Source organism: Ursus arctos, unplaced genomic scaffold (genome assembly GCF_023065955.2).
Source record: "Ursus arctos isolate Adak ecotype North America unplaced genomic scaffold, UrsArc2.0 scaffold_14, whole genome shotgun sequence".
NCBI lineage: Eukaryota > Metazoa > Chordata > Mammalia > Carnivora > Ursidae > Ursus > Ursus arctos.
In genome coordinates, this window is record NW_026622808.1 from 16,386,339 (window position 1) to 16,407,955 (window position 21,617).

The 21,617-nt window shown below is 54.9% G+C and overlaps 1 protein-coding gene across 1 annotated transcript; it reads left to right on the plus strand.

Annotated features, from left to right (window-relative positions):
* Positions 1 to 807: 807 nt before the first annotated feature.
* On the plus strand, positions 808 to 19,727 carry LOC113242668 (long-chain-fatty-acid--CoA ligase ACSBG2-like). Its single transcript, XM_026480796.2, has 13 exons — positions 808 to 847; positions 3,327 to 3,550; positions 6,910 to 6,998; positions 7,509 to 7,629; positions 12,402 to 12,482; positions 12,598 to 12,747; positions 12,861 to 13,037; positions 14,793 to 14,974; positions 15,076 to 15,309; positions 17,977 to 18,194; positions 18,453 to 18,592; positions 19,010 to 19,256; positions 19,636 to 19,727. The coding sequence occupies exons 1-13, from the start codon at positions 808 to 810 to the stop codon at positions 19,725 to 19,727; spliced, it is 1,995 nt and encodes a 664-aa protein (XP_026336581.2).
* Positions 19,728 to 21,617: the final 1,890 nt, after the last annotated feature.

Consider the following 21,617-nt stretch of genomic DNA (forward strand, 5'->3'; position numbering starts at 1 on the left):
GGGGGCTCAGTCGTTCAGTATGTGCCTTCGGCTCAGGTCATGATCCCAGGGTCCTGGGATGGAGCCCCGCGTTGGGCTCCCTGCTCAGGAAGGGGTCTGCTTCTCCCTCTGTGTGCTCTCCTCTCTCTCACTCTCAAATAAATAAATAAACTCTTTAAAAAAAAAATCACGTATCTGCTAAAGGACTTGTAACCAGAACTACTCAACAATAAAAAGGCAAATGGCTCAATTTAGAAACGGGCCAAGGACTTGATTGGACGTTTCTCTAAAGACAGACATGGGGTCACCAAGCATGTGAAAAGACGCTGAATGTCACTAATCATCAGGGAAATGCAAGTCAAAACTACAAGGAGATAGCACTCTTGCACCCCCCAGGATGGCTAAAAATTTAAAATCTGGTAATACTGAGTGTCAGCGAGGATCTGGAGGGAATGCAAAACAGCACGGCCACTTTGGAAGGCAGCTTAGAAAGTTCCTTGAAGTGTTAAACATGGGGTTACTGTATGACCCAGCAATTCAGCTCCTAGGTGTACACCAAAGAGAAATGACACAAAAACTTGTACATGAATGTTCATAGCAGCATTATTCATAATCACCAGATGCTAGGAGAAAATTCAAATGTCCACCAACCGATGAATCAATACACAAAAACACAGTACCCTCCAAACAACGGAACACGACCCAACCATAAAACTCGTGAACATCTGAGACATGCAGATGAATTTACGCTACGTGGAAGGAGCCAGACACAAAAGACTACACGTTGTATTTCTCCATTTACATGACACTTCTTAGTAAGGCCAAACGATGGCGACAGAGAGCAGAGCAGTAGTCGCCCAAGGCTGGGGTGAGGAGCTGGGTCAGTCTCACACAGGCTCCGGGGAACTTTTCAGGGTGATTATGGGGATGGCTTCACAACTGTATGACTTTTATTAAAAATCACTGTACTGGACTGTTGCAGTGGGTCAATTTTGTGGTTTGTCAATGATAGCTCCGAAAAGCGGGGAGGTGGGGAGGGTTGCTCCTAGGGCTGGAAGGGCACACTCAGGAACAACTCCTGGCTCCCAGCTAGAGAAGGCTCCGTCTCTGCAGCGGCTGACAGCGGACTCGCGCTGCCTGCACTGTGCTCAGGGAGACTGCGCATGCTCGAGAAGCTGCTGATTCAGGAGACCACTGGCCAAAGGAGGAAGCTGAGGCTCCCACTGCTGGCCCCAGAAACCACCCGGCTCTCCCCCTCACATGACTCACTTCCAAATCAATCAAGACTTGGAACCTCGACAACCACCCCAGCAACCACCAATCTACTTTCTGTCTCTCCGAGGCTGACTACTTTAAGTACCTCCCACGAGTGGGATCAGGCAGTATTTGTCCTTTTGTGTCCGGCTTATGTCACTGAGCACAATGTCCTTGAGGTTCACCCATGCTGTAGCAGGTGTCAGCATGGCCTTCCTTTTTTAAGGCTGAATCATAGCCCATTGTATGGAGGGACCACACTGTGTTTATCCTTCATCCATCAATGGACAGTGGGTTCCTTTTAACTACTGTGAATTGTGCTGCTGGGAACATGAGCAAAAATCTCTTCTAATCCCTGCTTTCCATTCTCTTGGGTATATTCCCAGAAATGGGATTGCTGGGTCATATGGTAACTTTGTGTTTGATTTTTTGAGGAACCAGAGAGGCCTTTAAATGACTTTTTGGTTTATCAACTTCAACAGCATCCAACACAATATGTGAAAATGCAGCTGTGTGTCTATCTGAGAGACTATCCTAGCTCCAGACTGTGCCTAATGGGCACATGAATTCACAACCCCCCAGGCACAGCGACTCAAAGTCCTTCTCGACCTTTTGGGAGCCTCAGGTTCTGCCGACCTTAACTGGCTCTTTGACACTCTCAGCTTCCCTGGCCTCCGTGACGTCGTGCCTTCCACAGTACCTTCTCTATGCCACGACTCCCTTTCTGGTCCCCCTGTGAACTTTGTCACCCAAAGCTAACAACACTGGGCAGGGACTATGGAATCCCTCCAGCTGCCAGCCTTAAACCCAAGACTTTGCTACCAGTTCCTCCCTGGGAGCTGCCACCTTGGGAACCACTGGCTGTGGGGGCATACCCTTGTCCCCTAAGACGGGCCTCTGTGACCATCATGGCTCCAGGCTACGGAATCCACAGTGAGGTCACAAAGGCTGGCCACAGGAACATTCTGGATGTCCAGTCTAGAGACTTCTGTCCCCCTGTGGCTAGAGCAGGGGCGTGACCAAAGCTGATAAAAAGAAGTGGGAGACAGAAGTGGGCACAGCCTCCCTGACAACAGAGAAGGGTGAAAATGCGTCGTGGGTGGAAGGCAGGGGCTGGGAGCGGAGATATTTCAGTTCCCACCAGGGGTCAACCAGTATGCACACTGGGTGGGGTATGGACACAGAAGGTACCAGAAAGCAATTTTTTACTAACACAGACAGCAAGACCCGATGCTGATCCCACCCTCACCACCTATCTTGCTTCATTTCCTACTTTTCCCCCACTCTTCCTTATACTCCAGCCCTGATGGCCTTCATCATATTACTCTCCTTCCTCAGATGTTTTTCCCTCCCTTTTTTGCCTGATCAACTCCTACCCACTGTTCACAGCAGCCTTCCCTGACCACCCGCATGAGTAGGTGGGACCCCCTGTGCCTCCACACAGCTGGACACTCTCAGCCCTACCCACTGGACTGCAACTGTGTATTCAGTCCCAGGAGGCCAGATGCTCCCCAGACAGTAAGAAGAGAGGCCGAAGACACAGCACACCATGTCCTCACTCAAGACACTGAGTTCAACAGAGAGAGATCACCGACAAGAAATTAAAGCCAAAGGTAGGGGGCTCTTTGGGCCTCAGAGAAGCCAGTCAGGGTTGGTTAAGGGTGGGTGAGCCAGCCTGGAGATCTCTGAGGTCGGGTCAGCGTGGTGGGGGAGGCTGGCCGGGTGGCCCGGGAAGGGAGGTGGCGAAGGTGGACACAGTTGTCAGAGGCGCCTGGTCCTCGGGAAGTCCACAGGAGAGGCAGTGGGCCCGTGACTGAGCTGTCTGCTTGCTGGTGGGGCTGCTGCTGCTGAACTCCACCCTCTGGGCCAGCGCCTCTCTCTGTCCACCCGGCCCGGCGCCCTCTTCTGCGTCTCTCTACCCCCTTCCATCTTTCTCCCTTGGCGGCGGTGACCTCCTTCCTCTGTCCGCCATGCCTCTTTTCCCCCACCCTCCCCCACGTTCTCTGCCCACCCCTGCCGCCATGAGGGCCACAGCCCTGCCCCTCTTTCACCCACCTGCGGTCTCACTGCTCCTGAGCCCCGCCTGCCCACAGGCAACCCGTACTGGACGTCAAAGCGCGACGGTGAGGTGCACCTGCGGCGGGAGGACGCCTTCACCAGCCAGGCGCCCTTCACCGTGCATGACTTGGTCATGAACACGGCCATCAAGTACGCCAACTACATCGCGCTCGGCTCCAAGCACAGGAACGGCTGGCACCTGCTCACCTACATCGAGTACTACGAGGAGTGCCGGCGCGCCGCCAAGGCCTTCCTCAAGGTACCACGTGCTCTCCTGCGCCTGCGTGCCTCCCTCCCCTCTGCGCTTGCGCACTGCTGCGCCGGCGCCACCGCGCCTGCGTGCCACTCCCCGACACTGTCCCCCCCTCCCCGTTTTCTTCTGTGCTTCTCTTGCCAGGCCGGCCTGTGCACGTGTCCTTTTCTCTAGCTCCACCCTTACCTGCGCATTCTTGCTCACCGCACTTAACCTCACTCGCCATGCGGTGTACTTAGATGCCTGTGACTTTTTTGTTAAAAAATCAGTTAGGTTGGGGCACCTGGGTGGCACAGCTGTTAGGCGTCTGCCTTCGGCTCAGGGCGTGATCCTGGCATTGTGGGATCCAGCCCCACATCAGGCTCCTCCGCTATGAGCCTGCTTCTTCCTCTCCCACTCTCCCTGCTTGTGTTCCTTCTCTCGCTGGCTGTCTCTGTCTCTGTCGAATAAATAAATAAAATCTTAAAAAAAAAAATCAGTTAGGCTACACTTGTGGGAATAGCATGATGTATAGATTTGTGGAATCACCGTGTTGTACCCACGAAGCTAATGGACCACTTGGTGTCAGCTGTGCTTCAAACTAACATTTTTTTTTAATTACTCAGCCTCGCCGTGCCTCAGTGTCCCCATTTGTAAAATGGGGATTTTTATATCTATTTTTTATATATGTATGATATTAAAAATATATACGTTATATATGGACATAACCATTTTATGCTTTATTAAACTTAGTATAAAACGTGTTCTATTAGCATTTTATGTACAAACATATAAAATAAAATATAAAAACACCTAGCGCAAGGGTTTGCTATAAGAATTCAGGGAGTTGGGGTGCCTGGGTGGCTCGGTCAGTGAAGCATCTGCCTTCGTTCAGATCATGATCCCTGGCTCCTGGGATCGAGCCCCACATCTGGCTCCCTGCTCAGCAGGGAGTCTGCTTCTCTCTCTCCTTCTGCTGCTACCCCTGCTTGTGCTCTTGCTCTCTCTCTCTCAAATAAAGAAATAAATACAATATTTTAAAAAAGTAAGAATTCAGGGAGTTTATTAAACAGCCCCTGACTCAAACTGAGCATTACATCAGCATTAACTATATTCTTATGGTAGTTATTGTTAATGTATCTCTTCCCCAACGTCTCATCTTTTTTTTTTAAGATTTATTTATTTATTTGGGGGGAGGGGCAGAGAGAGAGAGAGAATCTCAAGCAAACTCCCCACTGAACCCAGAGCCTGACACTGGTCTTGATCTCACAACCCTGAGATCATGACCTGAGCCAAAACCACAAGTCAGACACTCAACCGACTAAGCCACCCAGGTGCCCCTCCCATGTCTCATCTTTTGAGTGAGGTCATCCCTGATCACCCTGGGTCCCCAGACTCACCACCCCCAACATTCTCTATCATAGCCCCTTTGAAAATGTTTTGCCCCCCTCTCATAGCCACATGGTAACATGGTTGTATAATTTTATTTGTTTGGTTGGTCAGTTCCTGAAGGCCAGGGGCCAGACTGCCTCATTCATTGCAGGCCCCCAGAATCTAGCCCCTTGGGTATGTCTTCAATGAAGAAATGCCCGTTTATCAGATTAGAAAAGGGGATAAGAGACATCTAGGGACTTGTCCAGTCAATGTAACAAAAGAGGATGCAGGAAATAGACAGTGATCCAGAGAAAACTGAAGAAGAGAAAGAGGTAGATGAGCTGGGGTGGGGTTGAAATCTTACCCTATGGTGGCCAGTGAGAGCCTCTCTGAAAGTGGCATTTCAACGAAGACTTAAACAACTGGGGAGGGGGGATCTAAGTGAATGCTTGAGGATAAGTGTTGCAGGCAGTGGAAACAAATGTGCAAAGGCCCTGGGGCAAGATGGTGCCTGGCATGTTGGCTGAACAGCAAAGAGGCCCATGTGGCTACAGCAGAGTGAGTGAGGGGGAGAGGGGGAGGTGGTGAGGGCAGTGAGTAACAGGGACAGGTCTTGCTGGGCCTTGTGGGGCTTTCACCAGTAGCGAGGTGGGAGCCATGGAGGGCTGTAAGCAGAGGGATGTGCCCAGAGTTGGGTGCTCATAGGCCCTGTGTGGCTGCTGCAGAGAGAACAGACTGGGTGGAAAAAGACCCGTTGAGGTTGAGATGATGATGTTTGGGACCTGTGTGGTAGCAGGGGCGGAGATGAGAAGTGGTCCGATTCTGGAGGCAAAGCCAACATCATTTCTTGGTGAACTGGGTGTCTGCGAGAATGAAAGGTGCTGAGGATAATCAAGATTTCTGTCCTCGGCAACTTGAAGGAACTGCTGTTCCTCTGACTGAGATTGCGGAAGGCGGGGTCGGCAGAGGGGAGTGGGTAACATCAGCAATTCTGTTGGGACCACGTTGAGTTTGTGATGCCCTGTTCAGACAAGGACACCAGGAGTGCGCAGTTGTACCCGAGAGTCTAGAGGGGAAAGGCCCCCCTGGGGACCAGGCATCCCCTTGTTTTGCCAGGTTGGGTGAATAGTGCACCGTTTTTAATTTTTAAGTCAATCTGGACGCCAGCACAAATAATCATGTGGGTAAACATAGCTTGAGCTATGCAGATGTTCTCCCAACATTTTATCTAACAAAAGTGGAGGGGAAAAAGGATCTTACCTAAGTACTAACCAATAAAGGGGGGGGGGGTCACTAAATTATGGGGCAGAGGGAGAGAGAGAAACAGACTCCCCACTGAGCAGGGAACCTGAGGTGGGGACTCCATCCCAGGACCCCGAGATCATGACCTGAGCCGAAGGCAGACGCTTAACCAACCAAGCTACCCAGGTGCCCCTAAACTGGGACATCTCTGTATTACACACTATCATAGAGGTGTTGTGTTTAATGCCATAGAGAAGGGAGAATAGTCAGGACATATGGTTTTATGAACAATGGCATGTTATGATAATACAGGCATAGTACTGCCCTGATTTTGTCAAATATTTATTCATAAACATGTCAGGGGTAGAGGACATTTTGTTTATATTTTCTCAGGGCTTTTTAGTCACAGTACTATCAACACTTGGGGCTGGATTATGCTTTGCGGAGGGGTCTGTCCTGTACGTGAGAGGGTGTTTCTCGGCCTCTCTGGTGCCCACCCACTCGATGTCAGCACCATTCCCTTCCCCAAAAATGTCTCCCGATGTTGCTCAACGTCACCTGGGAAGGCAGAATCACCCCTGCTGAGAACCGCTGCTCTAGATGAATATGTGGTAGCTTGTAATGGGAGGAAGGCTATTTTATTAGCAAACAGAAGCACAAATGGTCAACAGAGAAAAGAGAGCCCAGGGTTCTCAGCCTGAGGCTCCCGGGCAGGTGGGGGCAAGTGGCAGGTGAGCCCACCCATGCCTCACAAGGGCCTCCTTCCCCAGCTGGGCCTGGAGCGCTTCCACGGCGTGGGGATCATGGGGTTAAACTCGGAGGAGTGGGTCATCGCCAGCATTGGTGCTATCATGGCTGGGTAAGAGGGACCTGGTATCTCCCTGGGGTACATGGGTCAGGAAGCCACCAGCCCGGCAAAGGTTCATCCTTCCTCTTGAATCCGTAGGGGGTCTCACAGAAGAGTCCCCAGTTCAGGGAGCAGACTAAGGCTCCTGTTTGGTCTGTGCTCAATGGCATTCATCAAGGGCTCAGCCCAGAGCACCAAGCAGCTCACCCTTCCTGACCTCCTCTACCTGTCGAACTCATACACATCCTGTGAAGCCCAGCTCCCATGACCCCTCCTTCAAAAAGCCCTTCCCCCTCTCCCCAGGGTTCTCCAGCATTGAGCCCTCCCCCACTTGTCCAGACCACTGGGGAACCCCTAGAGGGCAGGGCCCACGCCCAAGCTGTCCCTGAGGCATGTTGTGTCCAGGGATGTCGGCCGCACTCTGTGCCCTGTCCAAGGGACTGTCTCTCCTTTGGTAAAACCGGCCTCCTGGGAGCCCTGCAATTCACCAGTGGGTCCTCACCTCTTGGGTTCTGCTTCCAGAGGCTTCTCTGTTGGCATCTTGTCCACCAACTCCCCAAAAGCCTGCCAGGTCATCGCCGAAAGCTCAGAGATGGACATCTTTGTGGTGGATAATGACAGGCAGTTGCAGAAAATCATCCAGGTCAGTGACTCCAGGGCCTTTGGGAGCCAGGAGGGCATGCCTGGTGGAGGGCACAGCTTAGGTAAAGGCACAGACTTGGGCTGGTAAAGAAAAGGGAACCAATGAACGAAGCGCCTACCCTCCCATTGTTACTCACAAGCTGGGAACTGTGGATTCCATGCACGGGCAGGTCTGGGGCCTCTAAGAGGTGCCAGGGATGTGCTGTTCCTGCCAAATGGCCCTCTCATTGCTGGCCGCAGCAGGTGCTCAAGCCTGAGGAAGTCAGAGCCCGTCCAACGCTGGCTCAGGGGCTGACCCCCAACACACCCCAAACTGGGACTTAGATGTACCCACTGCAAACAGATCCTCTCTTCCCACTTTTCAAAACCATTATCACGGTAAAATACACACAATATGCAATTTACCGCCTTAACCCTTTTTAGTGTACCGTTCAGTGGCACCGAGTGTTCACACGGTGTTGTGCAACGATGACCTCTGTCTGGTTCCAGAACGTTCCATCACCTGAGAAGGAAACCCTGTGCCCATTAGTGGGGATGCTTCATTTCCCTGGCCCCGGTCCCTGGCAGCCACCAACCCACTTTCCGTCTCTGTGGATTTGCCTGTTCTGGACGTTTCATCCTAATGGAACTGCGCAACAGATCCTGAGTCTCCTTGGGTCCAGGGCTGACCCAAGTGAGGTGGTTCTGGGTGTGGGCTCCGTGGCTCCGAGGCCACCTTCACTAACTCTGGGCCCTGGGGCGAGGTGTTTGCCCTTCCGGTGCCTCAGGTTCCTCACCTGTAAAATGGCGGTGGTAATAGGACCTACCTAATGGGTTTGGTTCCGAGGATGAACTAAGTAAACCTGAAATGGGTTAGGACAGAGCTTAGCATGGTCAGTGTTCAATGTTAACACTATTGTCAATAGGATCATCGATGGGTTGGTCATTCCTATTTGATCTTCGTTCCAAGGAGGGAATGGGGAGAGATCCATGGGCCTGTGGGGCACCCAGAGGAAGTGGAAATCAGGGTAATGCCCACTCATGTTCGGCCACCCCACACTCCGGGTCTTCTTCTCCCTCCTATATGCCACCTATAACCCTCCACTATAAGGAACCAGTAATGGTCCTACAGCTGCAACTTCTGTGCTAGCCCCTGCCCGTCCTGCAGCCTGAGCTGAACCCTGTGAAATGTGGACCCTACGAGGACCCATGACAAGTGGACAGAGGCATGTAGGCAAAGACAGGGCCACCACGAAACACCCACTAGGATGACTCAGATGTTTAAAACGGACAATACCAAGTGTTGACGAGGACGCCGAGCGGCTGGAACACTCCTGCACTCCTGGCAGAAATGCAAGATGGTACAGCCACCTTGGAAAACGGCCTGACAGTTTCACCGCAAGTGAAACAAACCCCTACCCAATGATCCCGAACTTCCACTCGGAGTATTTACCCAAGAGAAGTGAGAACATGCGTCTACACTGCACATCAGTGTCCTCGGCCATTCTAGGCATGATTGTCCCAAACTGGCCAAACATCCAGTAACCAAGATCCAGTTGTTCTTCTATAATTGGGATGAAGAGCGGTCCATCCGTACCACCGAACAATAGCAACAACTGGGCTCTTGCCGTTCGTGATCACGTGGCTGCGTTGAAATGTGCTGAACGGGGGACCCTCGAGGGAAGGCTACCCACCGTGTGGATTCATATATGTGAAGCCCCAGCAAAGGCAAAGCTATGGGACAGAAATCCAGAGCAGTGGTTGCCAGGTCGAAAGGAGGAAACTGACCACAAGGGGCCTGAGGAAACTTTACAGGGCGATGGAAATATTCTAGACCTTGATGAAGATGGCAGTCACACTGCGATAAGTTTCTCAAGACTCATGGGACTGCGGGCGCCTGGGGACTCAGTCGGTTAAGTGTCTGGCTCTTGATTCCGGCTCAGGTCATGATCTCAGGATCGTGAGATCGAGCCCCGAGATGGGCTCCACGCTCAGGGTGGAGTCTGTCTGAGATTCTGTCCCTCTCTCCCTCTGCCCCTCCCCCTGCTCGTGCGCGCGCTCTCTCTCTCTCAAAATAAATTAATGAATCTTAAAAAAAAAAAAAAGACTCATGAACTGTAGACCTGAAAAGGGTGACTTGTACTCCATATAAATTATTTGTCAGTAAACCCAGGCCTGTGTCGGTGAGAACCAAAACCGGTGCAGCCACTATGGAACGCAGCATGGCGATTCCTCAAAACTTCACAGTTCGCAGCAATCCCACTTCCAGATACGTACCCGAGAGAAGTGAAGGAAAGATCTTGAAGATACATTGGCACCCTCAAGTTCACAGCAGCAGTATGCACAAGAGTTAAAATGTGGAAATAACCCAAATGTCTGTTGATGGGTGGATGAGTGAATAAACAAAATATGGTCCGTCCATCCATGCGCTGGAACGGAAGGGACCCTGACACCCGCCATGACGTGGACGGACCCTGAGGACGCGGTGCTCAGCGAGAGCAGCCAGACCCAGGACACATCCCTCAGGACCCCACTCCCAGGAGGTCCCCAGAGGAGTCCCATCCACACAGACAGAGAGGAGCTAGTGGGAGCCAGGGCAGGGGCAGGGGGTGGGGAGTCCATGCTTCCTGGGGACAGTCTCTGTGTGGGGAGATGGAACGTTCTGGAGATCTGTTTCCCAGTAACGCAAATACACTTAACACTACAAAGTGTATGCTTAAAAATGGTTACGGTGGTAAACTTTGCTAAGTATTTTTTAATCACAATTAAATGTTTTCACGCTTATTAAATAAATAAATAAATAAACCCAAGACAGGGTCTGTGCAGGCGACCAGGTATGTGGCCTGCGTCATCCTCCACCTGGAAGGTGAGCCCCTGATGGGGTGGGGCTGATGTAAAGAAGGAAACTTTCACTGCCCCGCTCTCCTCCTTGGTGGTTCCTTCTTGTTCCTCTTCTCTTGTTTGAACCTTAACCACAGAGTCAGGCCTGGGACAGCAGACCCCTGCTCTCCATGCTCTGTATCTTTTCCCCCGGGTGATAGCTGTGTGCGGACATTTCCCACATTTGTATCTCCAGCTTTCCCGGTAATCACCGTGGGATACCAAAGAGGAATCTCAGACGCGGCCTGTCCAGACCCGGCTCCACCTTCCCCCACCCAAAGCCTGCTCTTCCCTCGTGTTTCCGATCTCAGGTGGCAGCAACTTCCTCTTTCCAAGCTGCTCAGACTCAAGGTCTGGCCCCATTTCTGAGTCCCCTCTCTCTCAGGAAATCCCTTGGGCTCAGTGTGATCCGCAGAACGCCAAAGAGGTCCCGCCCTAATCCCTGGAACCTGTGATCCTAGCACCTCGGGTGGCAAACGGGATTTCGCTGATGGGATTAAGATTAAGGCCCTTTAGCTGGGAGATGATCCTGGATTATCCGGGTGGGTCCCCTATAATCACATGAGCCCTTCAAAGCACAGAATTTTCTCTGGCTGGAGACAGGAAAGAGAAGGGAGAGCAGAGAGATTCAAAGCATGAGAGGAACTCAACCCCCCTGTTTCTGGCTCTGAAAATAGAGGAAGGGACCATGAGCCAGGGAATATGGTGAGCTCTACAAGCTGGGAAGGGCCCTCAGTGGACAGCCAGCAAGGAGACAGACAGACCTCAGTCCTACAACTGCAGGGGACTGAATTCTGCCCACAACCCGAACGAACCAGTTCCCAAATGAACAGTCCTGCCGTGGAGCCTCCAGAAGGGACCTAGCCTTCCCACACCTTGATTTTGGGATTACGAGACTCTAAGCAGAGACCGGACCGAGCCGCTCAATGCTCGCTACCTTAGCGTGTCCCAGCAGCCACAGGAAACCAGCGCAGTCTGCCTTCAAAATGGGTCCAGGAGCCCTCAACGTCAAAAACAAAACACACCACCAACGAAAACCCAGTTCAAAGATGGGCGAAGGACTTGAACATGTCTCCAGAGAAGAAACACGAATGGCCAGTAAGCCCATGGGAAGATGCTCAACATCTAAAGTCATCCAGGAAGGGCAGAAGGAAGCCGCCACAGAAGGCCACGTCACACCCACGGAGACAGCGATGATCAGAAATGCAGGTGACAAGTGGTGGTGGGGATGTGGAGCTCCTGGAGCCCTCGTGCACAGCTGGGCAATGGAAGATGGGGCGGCTCTTCAGAAAGCCAACCCCACGATCCAGTGAGCCCACGCCTAGATGTCTCCCCAAAAGAATGGAAAACAGGTGTGCAAACAAAAATTCGAACATAAACTCTCACGGCAGCCCAGACACAGGAACAGCCCAGCGGCCCACCAGCCAACGAACGGATCAATTGTGGCCCATCCCCACACCAGACCGTTCCTCGGCCCTAAGCGCCAACGCGCGCCCCCACGTGGATGGACCTTGGAAACGTGACGCTCGGTGAGAGAAACCGGACACACAAGACCACAGAGTGTAGGATCCCATCTATACGAAATATCCGGAATAGGCCGATCTGTAGAGACAGAGTGGATTGATTAGTGGTTTCTGGGGGACTGGAGGTTGGAGGAGTGGAGTCACTGCTAACGGGCACTGGGTTTCCTTTGGGGAGATGGAATGTTCTGGAACTAGGTAGAGGTGACGGTCGCATCACCTGAGTGTACTAAATACCGCTCAATTGTCCACTTTGAAATGGGTAAAATGGTAAATTCATGTGTATTTCGCTACAATGCAAAGAGAACTGGGGAGTGTCCTTGCTACCCGTGGGGGGAGCGCTGGGGAGACGGGCTGAGTGCCCCGCGCTTGCTGAGCCCATGCTATCTGGCAGATCCAGGGCTCCTTGAAGCACCTCAAGGCCATCGTCCAGTACAAGGAGGAGATCCGGACCCGGCTGCAGAACCTGTATTCCGTACGTCCTCACCGGGAGGGCAGGGTCGGGGCTATGGCACAGGGGTTGAGGTCTCAGGCTCAAGGGTCCCCTTCCCCCAACCACCACCACCCCACCCCCCACCGCCTGTCTGCAGTGGAGAGGGTTCCTGGACCTGGCTGACGGCATCTCGGAAGACACGCTGGACCGGGTCATCGACTCCCAAAAGCCCAACCAGTGCTGTGCCCTGGTCTATAGCCTGTCGGTCACCGGCCCCCCGAAGGCCATGATGCTCAGCCACGACAACGTGAGTGTCCCCTCCAGAGGGGGAGCTGGGGCTCCGGATCTCGCCTGGACGAAGGTGAGCTCCCGGGGGTTGAGAACAGAATGGCCTACAGGTGACGGCTAAGGTGCTTGCAGATCACCTGGACCACAGTGGCCACGGCCCAGAGGCTGTCCTACAGGTGCCCCCCGGAGGAGCAGGAGATCCTGGTGAGCTACCTCCCCCTCAGCTACATGGGGGCCCAGCTCTTCGACATGTGGGTCTCCATCTCTGTCGCCGGAGCCCTCTACTTCGCCCAGCCGGACGCTCTGAGGGTGAGCGGAGCTCCCCCGCCCTCCGCCGTGGTGGGTGCAGGCGAGGCTGGGGAGGCTGGCGGGGTAGGGGTCACCCTGCGTGGGGTGCTCGACCCAGAACTGGAGTCCCCTCCCTGCCCCCGCCCCCAACCAGCTGTGTAACTTTGGTCTTTCTCCTCTCTGGGCCTCAGTTTCCCCATCTGGAAGTGAAGGGGCTGAAGCAGACACGAGCTAGTGTCCTGGGGAATGGGAAGCTCCTACCACGGGGCAAAAACCACCAGTACAGGAAGCTTCATTAGGCCACTAAAAGAGCACGTGAGGGGAAACAGCCCAAGTGCCCGTCAATAGATAAATGGATAAATAAATGAGGTCCACCCATCCAATGGCATATGATTCAGCCTTAAAAAGGAAGGGAGCCACAACGTGGACGGACCCTTGAGGACACTGTGCTCAGCGAGAGCAGCCAGACCCAGAAGGACACATCCCGCAGGACCCCACTCCCAGGAGGTCCCCAGAGGAGTTCCGTCCACACAGACAGAGAGGAGCTGGTGGGAACCAGGGCTGGGGCAGGGGGTGGGGAGTCCGTGCTTCCTGGGGACGGCGTCTCCGTGTGGGGAGATGGAACGTTCTAGAGACAAAGGGTGGGGGTGGCTGCAGGACGGGGAGAGTGTGCTTCATGCCAGGGAGCTGTGCGCTTAAAATGGTCAAGATGGTGTTATGTGGATTTTACTGTAATAAAAAAAGGCACCTGAGGTCACCAACAGAGATCCTGCAACCTCAGTCACAGTTGTGTTGACTCTCGGAGGGTAGAGAATCACACACTTCCCATCAGGACAGGAAGTAGGGAAAGCAAAGGACCCAGACATCGTTGCCGGCATCCTTAGGACTCCCTCAGCCAAGGGGCCCGCACACTTGTCCCGCAAAGGGCCAGGCAGTGAGTGATTCAGGGTCCCCGGGCCCAGGGGCGCAACTGAGGCGAATCACGTAGGTACTTAGGGAGAGAACAAACTTCTGCAGATTTCTCGTTGAAAAAATGGGAAACGTTATGAACACGAAAGCTTCGATTTCATATTTCCACATGTCACAAGATCTTCTTCTTCTTAGAGCTCTTTAAAGGCCTTTTAATCATGTGAAACCCGGCTCCGCTTTGGGGGGGGGGGCCTTTGTGCAGGTGGGCACCTTGGGCTTTGCTCGGCTTAGTCCCGGTTTTACTCTCCAGCATTCATTGTTCATGTGGCGCTTGTGGTCGCTGGGGAATCTCTCTTGGTAACCGAGAAGATGTGAAAATAGTGACAAAACCAGAGTTTGTCCCTCCCCATCCCCATTTCCTCCTATGCTCTACCCCCCATCCCTCCCTGTCTGTCTCATCTTGTCTCTCTCTCCCTCCATCTCTTAATCTCGGCATGTGTGTCTGTCATTCTCTGTGTGTCTCTGTCTCTATCTCTGTCTCTCTCTGTCTCTGCACCTTCCCGTCCCTTCTCTATCCACCCTTGGCCCGGCTCAGGGTTCTGGGCGAGGGTGGACGGGACCACAGAAACAGCCAACAGTGTGTTGAGCCATGTGGGGAAGGACACGGGTCCTGCGTGTCCCGCTGATCAGGGCAGGTGGGAGCAGACGGTCCTGGCCCATCCCCTTCGGCGCTCCCTGCCTCACTCACGACACGGCTCCCAGCCATGGCCGCAGGAAAGGGCTTCACACACCCAGCCCCACAGTCGGGCAGGGGGGCTGAGGGCTGGGGCGGGGTTGGCGGGGAGCCCACCGTGCCGTGTGGTGCAGGGCTCCCTGATAGACACGCTGCGGGAGGTGAAGCCCACCCTGTTCCACGGCGTCCCATGGGTTTGGGACAGGTTGCTGGACAACCTGAAGACCAGCCAGCTCTCATCAAGCCCATTCCGGAGGAGGCTCGACCAGTGGGCCATGTGGCTGGGACTCAAGACAAACAGAAAGCGCATGTTGAGGTGAGGCTGGGTCTCAGGGCTGCCCCAGAGGGGGTGGGGGGCTGCCCGGCCGGCGTGGAGTCCTGAGGCCCAACTCTGTTCTCCTGCGTCGGCTCCTCCAGGCAGACCCATGCCCCGCTGTGCTTTGGCCTGGCCAAGAGGCTGACCTTCAACCAGGCCCGGAGGTTCCTGGGCCTCCATCACTGCCGGCAGTACTTCAACTTGGGCCTGGGGCTCTCCAGAGCCACCCTGGATTACTTCCTCAGCCTCAACATGCCCATCTTCGAGCTCTACGGCCTGTCCGAGAGCACGGGCATCCACACGCTCTCCAGGCAGCAGGACTTCCGGCTGCTGAGGTGGGTCCTGGTGGAGGGACGGAGAGAGGACTGGGCGGGGGTGGGGGTGGGGAGATGGCCAGAGCTGACCCTGACCAGGTGCACACGGTCCCCCTACGCAGTCCTTCCCCACTGCGGGACGCATATCCGAAGGCCAATGAGTGAAAGCAAGTGAGCCCATGAGTGCGATGACCTGAAGCCCTTCCGATTTGTTTCCTAATTTGCAAACCATTCTTTTTACCAATGGCCAACCATTTTTGACACCCTGGCCCCTTGGGAGGGAACACATTCATTGCTGTGTAAAGGTTACCCTCAAATGTAGCAGTTTAGTACCACAAACATGATTTCGTGGTCTCTGTGGGTCGGGAACTGGGGAGCTGTGTGGTCCTGGCTCCGAGTCCCTCACAGGCCCGCAGCCAAGCTGTTGGCTGGGGCAGCCTCATCTGAAGGCTCAACCGGGGCCAGAGGAGCCGCTAGGAGGCCGGCTTCCTCGCACAGCTGCGGGCGGGAGGCCTCCGTTCCTTGCTGCTTTCAGTGGGTGGCTTTGCTTCTTTGCTCTGCCAACCTCTCTACAGGGCTGCTTGGGGGTCCCCTGCCATGGCAGTAGGCTTCCCCCATACAAGAGACCCCAGAGAGGGCAAGGCAGGAGCCACAATCTCCTTTAGGTCTAGGCCAGATTCAGCAAATAAAAATATAGGACACCCAGGAACGTTTGATTTTTCCACAAACAACTTCGTTTTTTTTTTAAGTATAAATATATCCCCTGTAATATCTGGGATATACTTATACTTACACAAAAATTTGTAATTCAGATATAACCAGGCATCTTACATTTGATCTGGCAACCCTATTATGACCTAACCCAGAAGTGGCACTTTTATTATTTCTGCCATGCCTGATGGAATCAGGCCCACCAGCCCTCTCCAGGGTGGGAGGGGGCTACACTGGGATGTGGATTCCGGGTGGGCAAAGCCATCTTGGAGGCTGGCTACTACCACCACTGATTCAGTTCAGGGCCCCCTGCACATTTCCTGGAGGACTCAGCCTGTGTTGAAAAACCAGGACAACACAGGGGACTTGAATGAGTCACGGTCCTTTTGGTGTGCTGGCTTTCTCCCCCGCCCTCAATCTCCCTAACCTGGGGCTCACCTCTGGACAGGTGACCATTTTCAAAGATCACACCAGACACTCTTTAAAGCGACAGGGACAGATTGTATTCACTACTACTGTGATGAGAAGGGTCCTGTGTGAACTGACCTCCACTTCAATTTGGGCCAAGGGACTGGATGTCTTAGAGGGGTCTGTGGGGTCGGGGAGGTGGTGCCTGGGAAGGGGCCGTCACAAAAAGTAGGAGGGGGGTTCACTAACTGAACCCATCTGGGTCTGTCGACAGGCACTTGCTTCTCTGGAGAGAAATCCACTTCTGGTGTGTTTGTGGCAGGAGGCTTAGATCAGAGCAAGCTGCCCTCTGCGGTGGGGTCCTGGGCCTCCCACAGGCGGGGGGGGGGGGGGCAGAGTTACCTCCCTGAATGTTTGCATTTCAAAGACAGGAGAAGGTCTGGGTGGTAGATTTGCACCTCGAAGGGCAGAGCAAGGACTTATCTGCAAGCTTCTTAAAGTAGCTCCTCTGAAGGGGGCTTAGGGGGCCCTCTGGGAGCTTTCTCGGGCAGGGATGTAAGGGGGAGGGAGCCGTCCTGGGGACGTCGCCTGAGTGCTCGGAGATGCTAAGGTTTTCTCAAGTCTCTCCGTGCGGGAGGGGGTGACGCGGTTTGGCTCGGAGCCTGCAGGTCTCAGAGAGCAAGGCCAAGGGCTAGAGAAGAGAGCTCAGAGGGGCCCGAGCAGCGTTTGCTCAAGGACAGGGTCCGCGGCACCATCCTTACAGCACCGAGCAGCGTTTGCTCAAGGACAGGGTCCGCGGCACCATCCTTACAGCACCTTGCCTTCGGGGAGGCAGAAGCAAGCTTCAGCAGAGACAGGATGAAGAGCTAGTCACAAAGGGTCTCCTGGACCCCCAAACCCGGAGAGGCAGGGCAGAAACAGGGACAGGCACGGAGGCTGAAGGAAGGACGGGTTACATGGCTGGAGCCATTGGATCGGGCGGCGGTGTTTGGAGCTGCCTTGCTTTCTGGGGAGCCACTTGGCGTGTTGAGTGATCCCTGCCTGCTGGTGGTGTCAAGACCACTAGGGTTACAGCGGGGGGGGGGGGGGGGGGGGGAGGGACGACACACGACGTCAAGAATCCCTGCCACGTGGGGGGTGGGGCTTGCGATCTAAGCAGCCAGAGCCAGCCCTTGATGCTTCTAGAATCTATCGCTCCTCACAAGACATCAGCAGCTCGAGGAAGTGGGGTTGGCAGCCGTGAAATCAGAGCAGGGGGGCTCCGCGGAGCCTCTCAGTTTCCCTTTCTTTCATTGGGCTGGGTGTGGAGCGTCCACATGCCCTGCCAGCTTGGTTCCAAGTCAGGGAGGGCCAAGCCTTCCCTCCCTGGGGGGCCACAGCCTGTCTCCCTCTCCCCCTGCCCCCTGCTTTGGATCTGCAGTACTCTAGAAGCCAGCCAGGCGGGAAAGGCCTAGCATCTGAACAGCTGGGAGCCTGGGGGAAATGAGCAGTGAGCGGGGGTGCCCCTGTGCCAGCGGGAGTCTCTGTCTGGTGTGTCTATAATACCCCTTCCCTGCCCGCTGTCCCCAGCTGTGGGAAGTCCCTCCCCAGCACCCACACCAAGACACAGAAGGAAGATGAGGAGGGCATTGGGGACATCTACATTTGGGGCCGTAACGTCTTCATGGGGTATCTCGATGATGAGGAGAATACCCAGGCGAAGATCGATGCCCGTGGCTGGTTGCACACAGGGGACCTGGGCTTTATGGACCCTGATGAATTCCTCTACGTCGTGGGCAACACCAGAGGTGAGCAAGACAAGGCTACAAGGTGCTCTGAGACTGCCTCTGGCCGGGCCCCACAGGGCCGCCGTGGACAGTGGTGCGGGTTGCACACAGCACAATGATGAGGGAGGACTAAGGTCCAGCTTGGAAGAAGGGTCACCCTTTGCACACCGGGGCTCCATCTCTGTCGTTTCTGAACATCAGGGGGTGGCCATGGGCTCCAGGAGAGCTGACTTGATGCGGCTTTTCAGGAGCACAGCCCTGCTCCCTCTCCGCATGCAGATATCATCACCCTCAGCTCAGGCGAGAAGATCAACCCGAACCCCATCGAGGAGCGGGTGAAGAGGTACATCCCCATCGTGCGCTACGTTGTGCTCGTGGGCCAGGACGCGCCATACCTGTGTGCCCTGCTCACGCTGAAGGTACCTCGCGGCTGTGTTTTTGAGCCTCGTGGTAATCCGGGCTGTTGGCTGGACGGAGGCTGCTGTCCCGGCTTCGAGATGGGGAAACTGAGACTGGGAGAGGCGAGGCCACGCGTCAGTCACTCGGTGCCAAGCCTGGGGTATGCTGACCAGGCCCCATGGAGGAGAAGCTCCTGGCCTGTTTCCAGGGAAATGGCAGCTGGACCTAGGAAGTGGGGACGTGTGGGGCAAGTCTCCCCAAGCCGAGCCTATTTTCTCATTTGCGCCATGGGGATGGGGACCCGGCCCTCCCAGGGTGGAGAAGAGAGTGACAGGTGACCCACGAGGGTGAGCTCCTGCCTGGGGAGCTGGGCTGGGGGGCTGCTGTGGGCCTCGGGGCAGCTGGGGGCCGCCTGACCCATTGCCCCCGAATGACAGTGTCAGATCAACACGGACACAGGGGAGCCCCGGAACGCACTGACCAGCGAGGCAGTCGCTTTCTGCCGGCAGCTCAGGAGCCAGGCCACCAGGCTGTCGGACATTGTGTACGACGGAGACCCAGTGGTCTTGGAGTTCATCAGCCACGGCATCGACGCTGCCAACGCAGAGGTCGCCTCGAGCAGCGCCAAGATCGTCAAGTGGGCCATTCTCAGGACGGACTTCTCCATAGCTGGAGGGGAGCTGGGTGAGCGGGCGGGCGCCCGGGGAGGGCTCCTGGTGCGGGGCTCATGCCCAAGCCCCTGGCGTGCTCCTTAACACGCCACCATCTCCCAGGCTGGGATCCCTGGCGTCTGCGATTCTCACCGGCCCCTCCAAGGAATCTGGCAGGGGTGAAGGCGCTCCTTCATGGGGGGAAATTCTCAGGGCACTTTGGGATGGGCCTACCGGCCCTCTCCTCCTCGGGCTCCTCCATCCGAGCCGCCTACTGTTCCGACCCCAGCGCCACCCACCCCCCCGCCGCACCCCCAGGACAGATCTGGCCCGCTAACACCTCATCCTGTTGTGAGGGAGCCTCCTGCAGGGGTGGGGGGGGGGAGCTCGCCTTGCACGTGATTCTGTTACAGGGGCAACCACCAAACTGAAGAGGGCCATGGTGGCCAGGATCTACCAAGCTGAAATTGAGAGCCTTTATGAGGAGGACGAGGAGGAATACTAGCAGACAGCAAAGGCCCGGGGCTTCCTGCTTCATCCCCGGCCTGCCGTCCCCCTCCCTCCGTCCCCCTCTCGGACGATCCGGACCATCGAGGAGCTGCCTTCTAGAAGGAGGGAAGCTGCTCCGAGTGCCAAATGCCAAGCGGGGACAGGTTTTAACTAAGATGCCCCCTCTGGGGTTGTGTTTTACATTTAAAGGTAAAAGATAATAAAGTTGGTTTCACTAAAGCAGTGGTTCTTACCAGGGTGGTCCTGCGCCCCCCCTCCAAACACATGTGGTGATGTCCGGGACATTTTTGGTTGTCTCCACTAGGCAGGCAGGTGCTAGAGGCACGTGGTGGGCGGGTGCGGAGTTTCCCACTAAAGGCTCTGGAAAAGGTAAAGCCAGGTGTGATCGAGCTCATAGGTTTCCTCACTTTGAGAACTCCGCACACACTAACATGAGAGAGGCGCGGGACTGCCGCACAGGCTCGCGACCCCCTGGAGAGATGGTGCAGGAAGGTCCCCTGGCCGTCTGCAGTCACCCGGAGAGAACAGCCGTGGGTTCTCTGGGGACCCACCCAGTGCCATCCAGGACACATTTTTTTTGGAAACTAAAATTAAAACTAAAACGTTAACAGGAAACTTCAGGACGACGAGATAAAGAAAACGTTCTAGAACTCAAGCTGATTAGGTTCCATCGGAAAGCAAACACAGGGAATTCTAGGAGGGGGATAATAACGAAAAGGGACTAGTCCTACCAGTAATCAAGAAATGCCGACGCCGCGGGAATTAAAAGCTCAGTGATGGGGCATAAATAATAGATGTGCAGAGGAGAGGAGCCTGGCACACGGACAAGAATGCAGGAATGGAGTGGCCTTTCACGTAGTGGAGGAAGCACGGGTTAGCCCGTGACCGTGACTGTGACCGGGGGTGCAGTGCCTACCGCGGAAACAGAGCTGGGGCCCTGCCTCCTGGCAGGATGAACTCCAGATGGAGCAAACCGAGAGGTGAGAAAGAACCCAAGGGAGGGAAGAAAAGGGGGGGGAACGTTAAATTGCTGGAAGGAGCCTTGAGAGAACTTGTAAACCTTGTATCGCCCTCAACCAGGAATAAGCACCCAGCAGCCACTGAGGGAGAAGCTGGATGAAGACATAAGGCTCCCGCGTGGTGAGGGACGCTGACCTGGCCAGGGCGGGAGGGCAAGCGGGGGCCGCAGAACATTCTGCCAAGAGCCCCATCTCATGCTCCACGAGGAGCTCCGAGAAACACGCACGCACAGGCAGGATGATGCCTGAGAGCCCCGGCAGATGGGGGGGCGGGGGGAGAGGCCGGCGCAGGGCCCTGAGACCCGGTCGCACCCCTGCACGGTGCGAAGAGCACCAGGGAAGACCATCCCAAGCCGCCTGCAGGACTAGTGGTGTGAGTTCGGTGTATTTACACAGCGTAAGGACTTGGACTGAGCTCTCAGACACGGGGAGGAAAAGGCGTGCAGGTGCGCCACCATTTGTGAGGGAGCGGATGATGGCTCCCAAGGGACGCGTAAGAAAGTGGACATGGAAAAGCAGCAGGAACGAGGATCACGTGCCCTTGGAACCTTAGACTCGTCTTGAGCCTGCATCCTGAAAATATAGATTTAAAATGGAAGCTTTGGAAATACTCAAGGCAAAAGCATTTAAAAGGGACAGAGACGTCCTACTGATGAAAGAACCAAATCACCAAAACGTACGGAACTGTTTTCAACTGAAGGACAAAAAGGAAACTTGAAAGGCACCAGAGACCAAAGCCTCAAAGGGACAGACCAGAGGGCTGACTTCTCAGCAGGAACGGCGGGTGGCGGGTGGCCACAGAGCCCCTGCGCCTCGCGGAAGGACGCAGCTGCCCGAGAGCGCCGCGACCCCTGGAAATGCCTTTA

What these genes read in the sequence shown, in the direction of transcription:
- LOC113242668 (XM_026480796.2), top strand. Translation starts at nt 808, where the DNA reads ATGGCGACAGAGAGCAGAGCAGTAGTCGCCCAAGGCTGGG. An exon ending in GGCTGCAGAACCTGTATTCC is followed by an intron (nt 12,483 to 12,597) that starts GTACGTCCTCAC and finishes GCCTGTCTGCAG; the next exon opens with TGGAGAGGGTTCCTGGACCT. An exon ending in AACAGAAAGCGCATGTTGAG is followed by an intron (nt 14,975 to 15,075) that starts GTGAGGCTGGGT and finishes CGGCTCCTCCAG; the next exon opens with GCAGACCCATGCCCCGCTGT.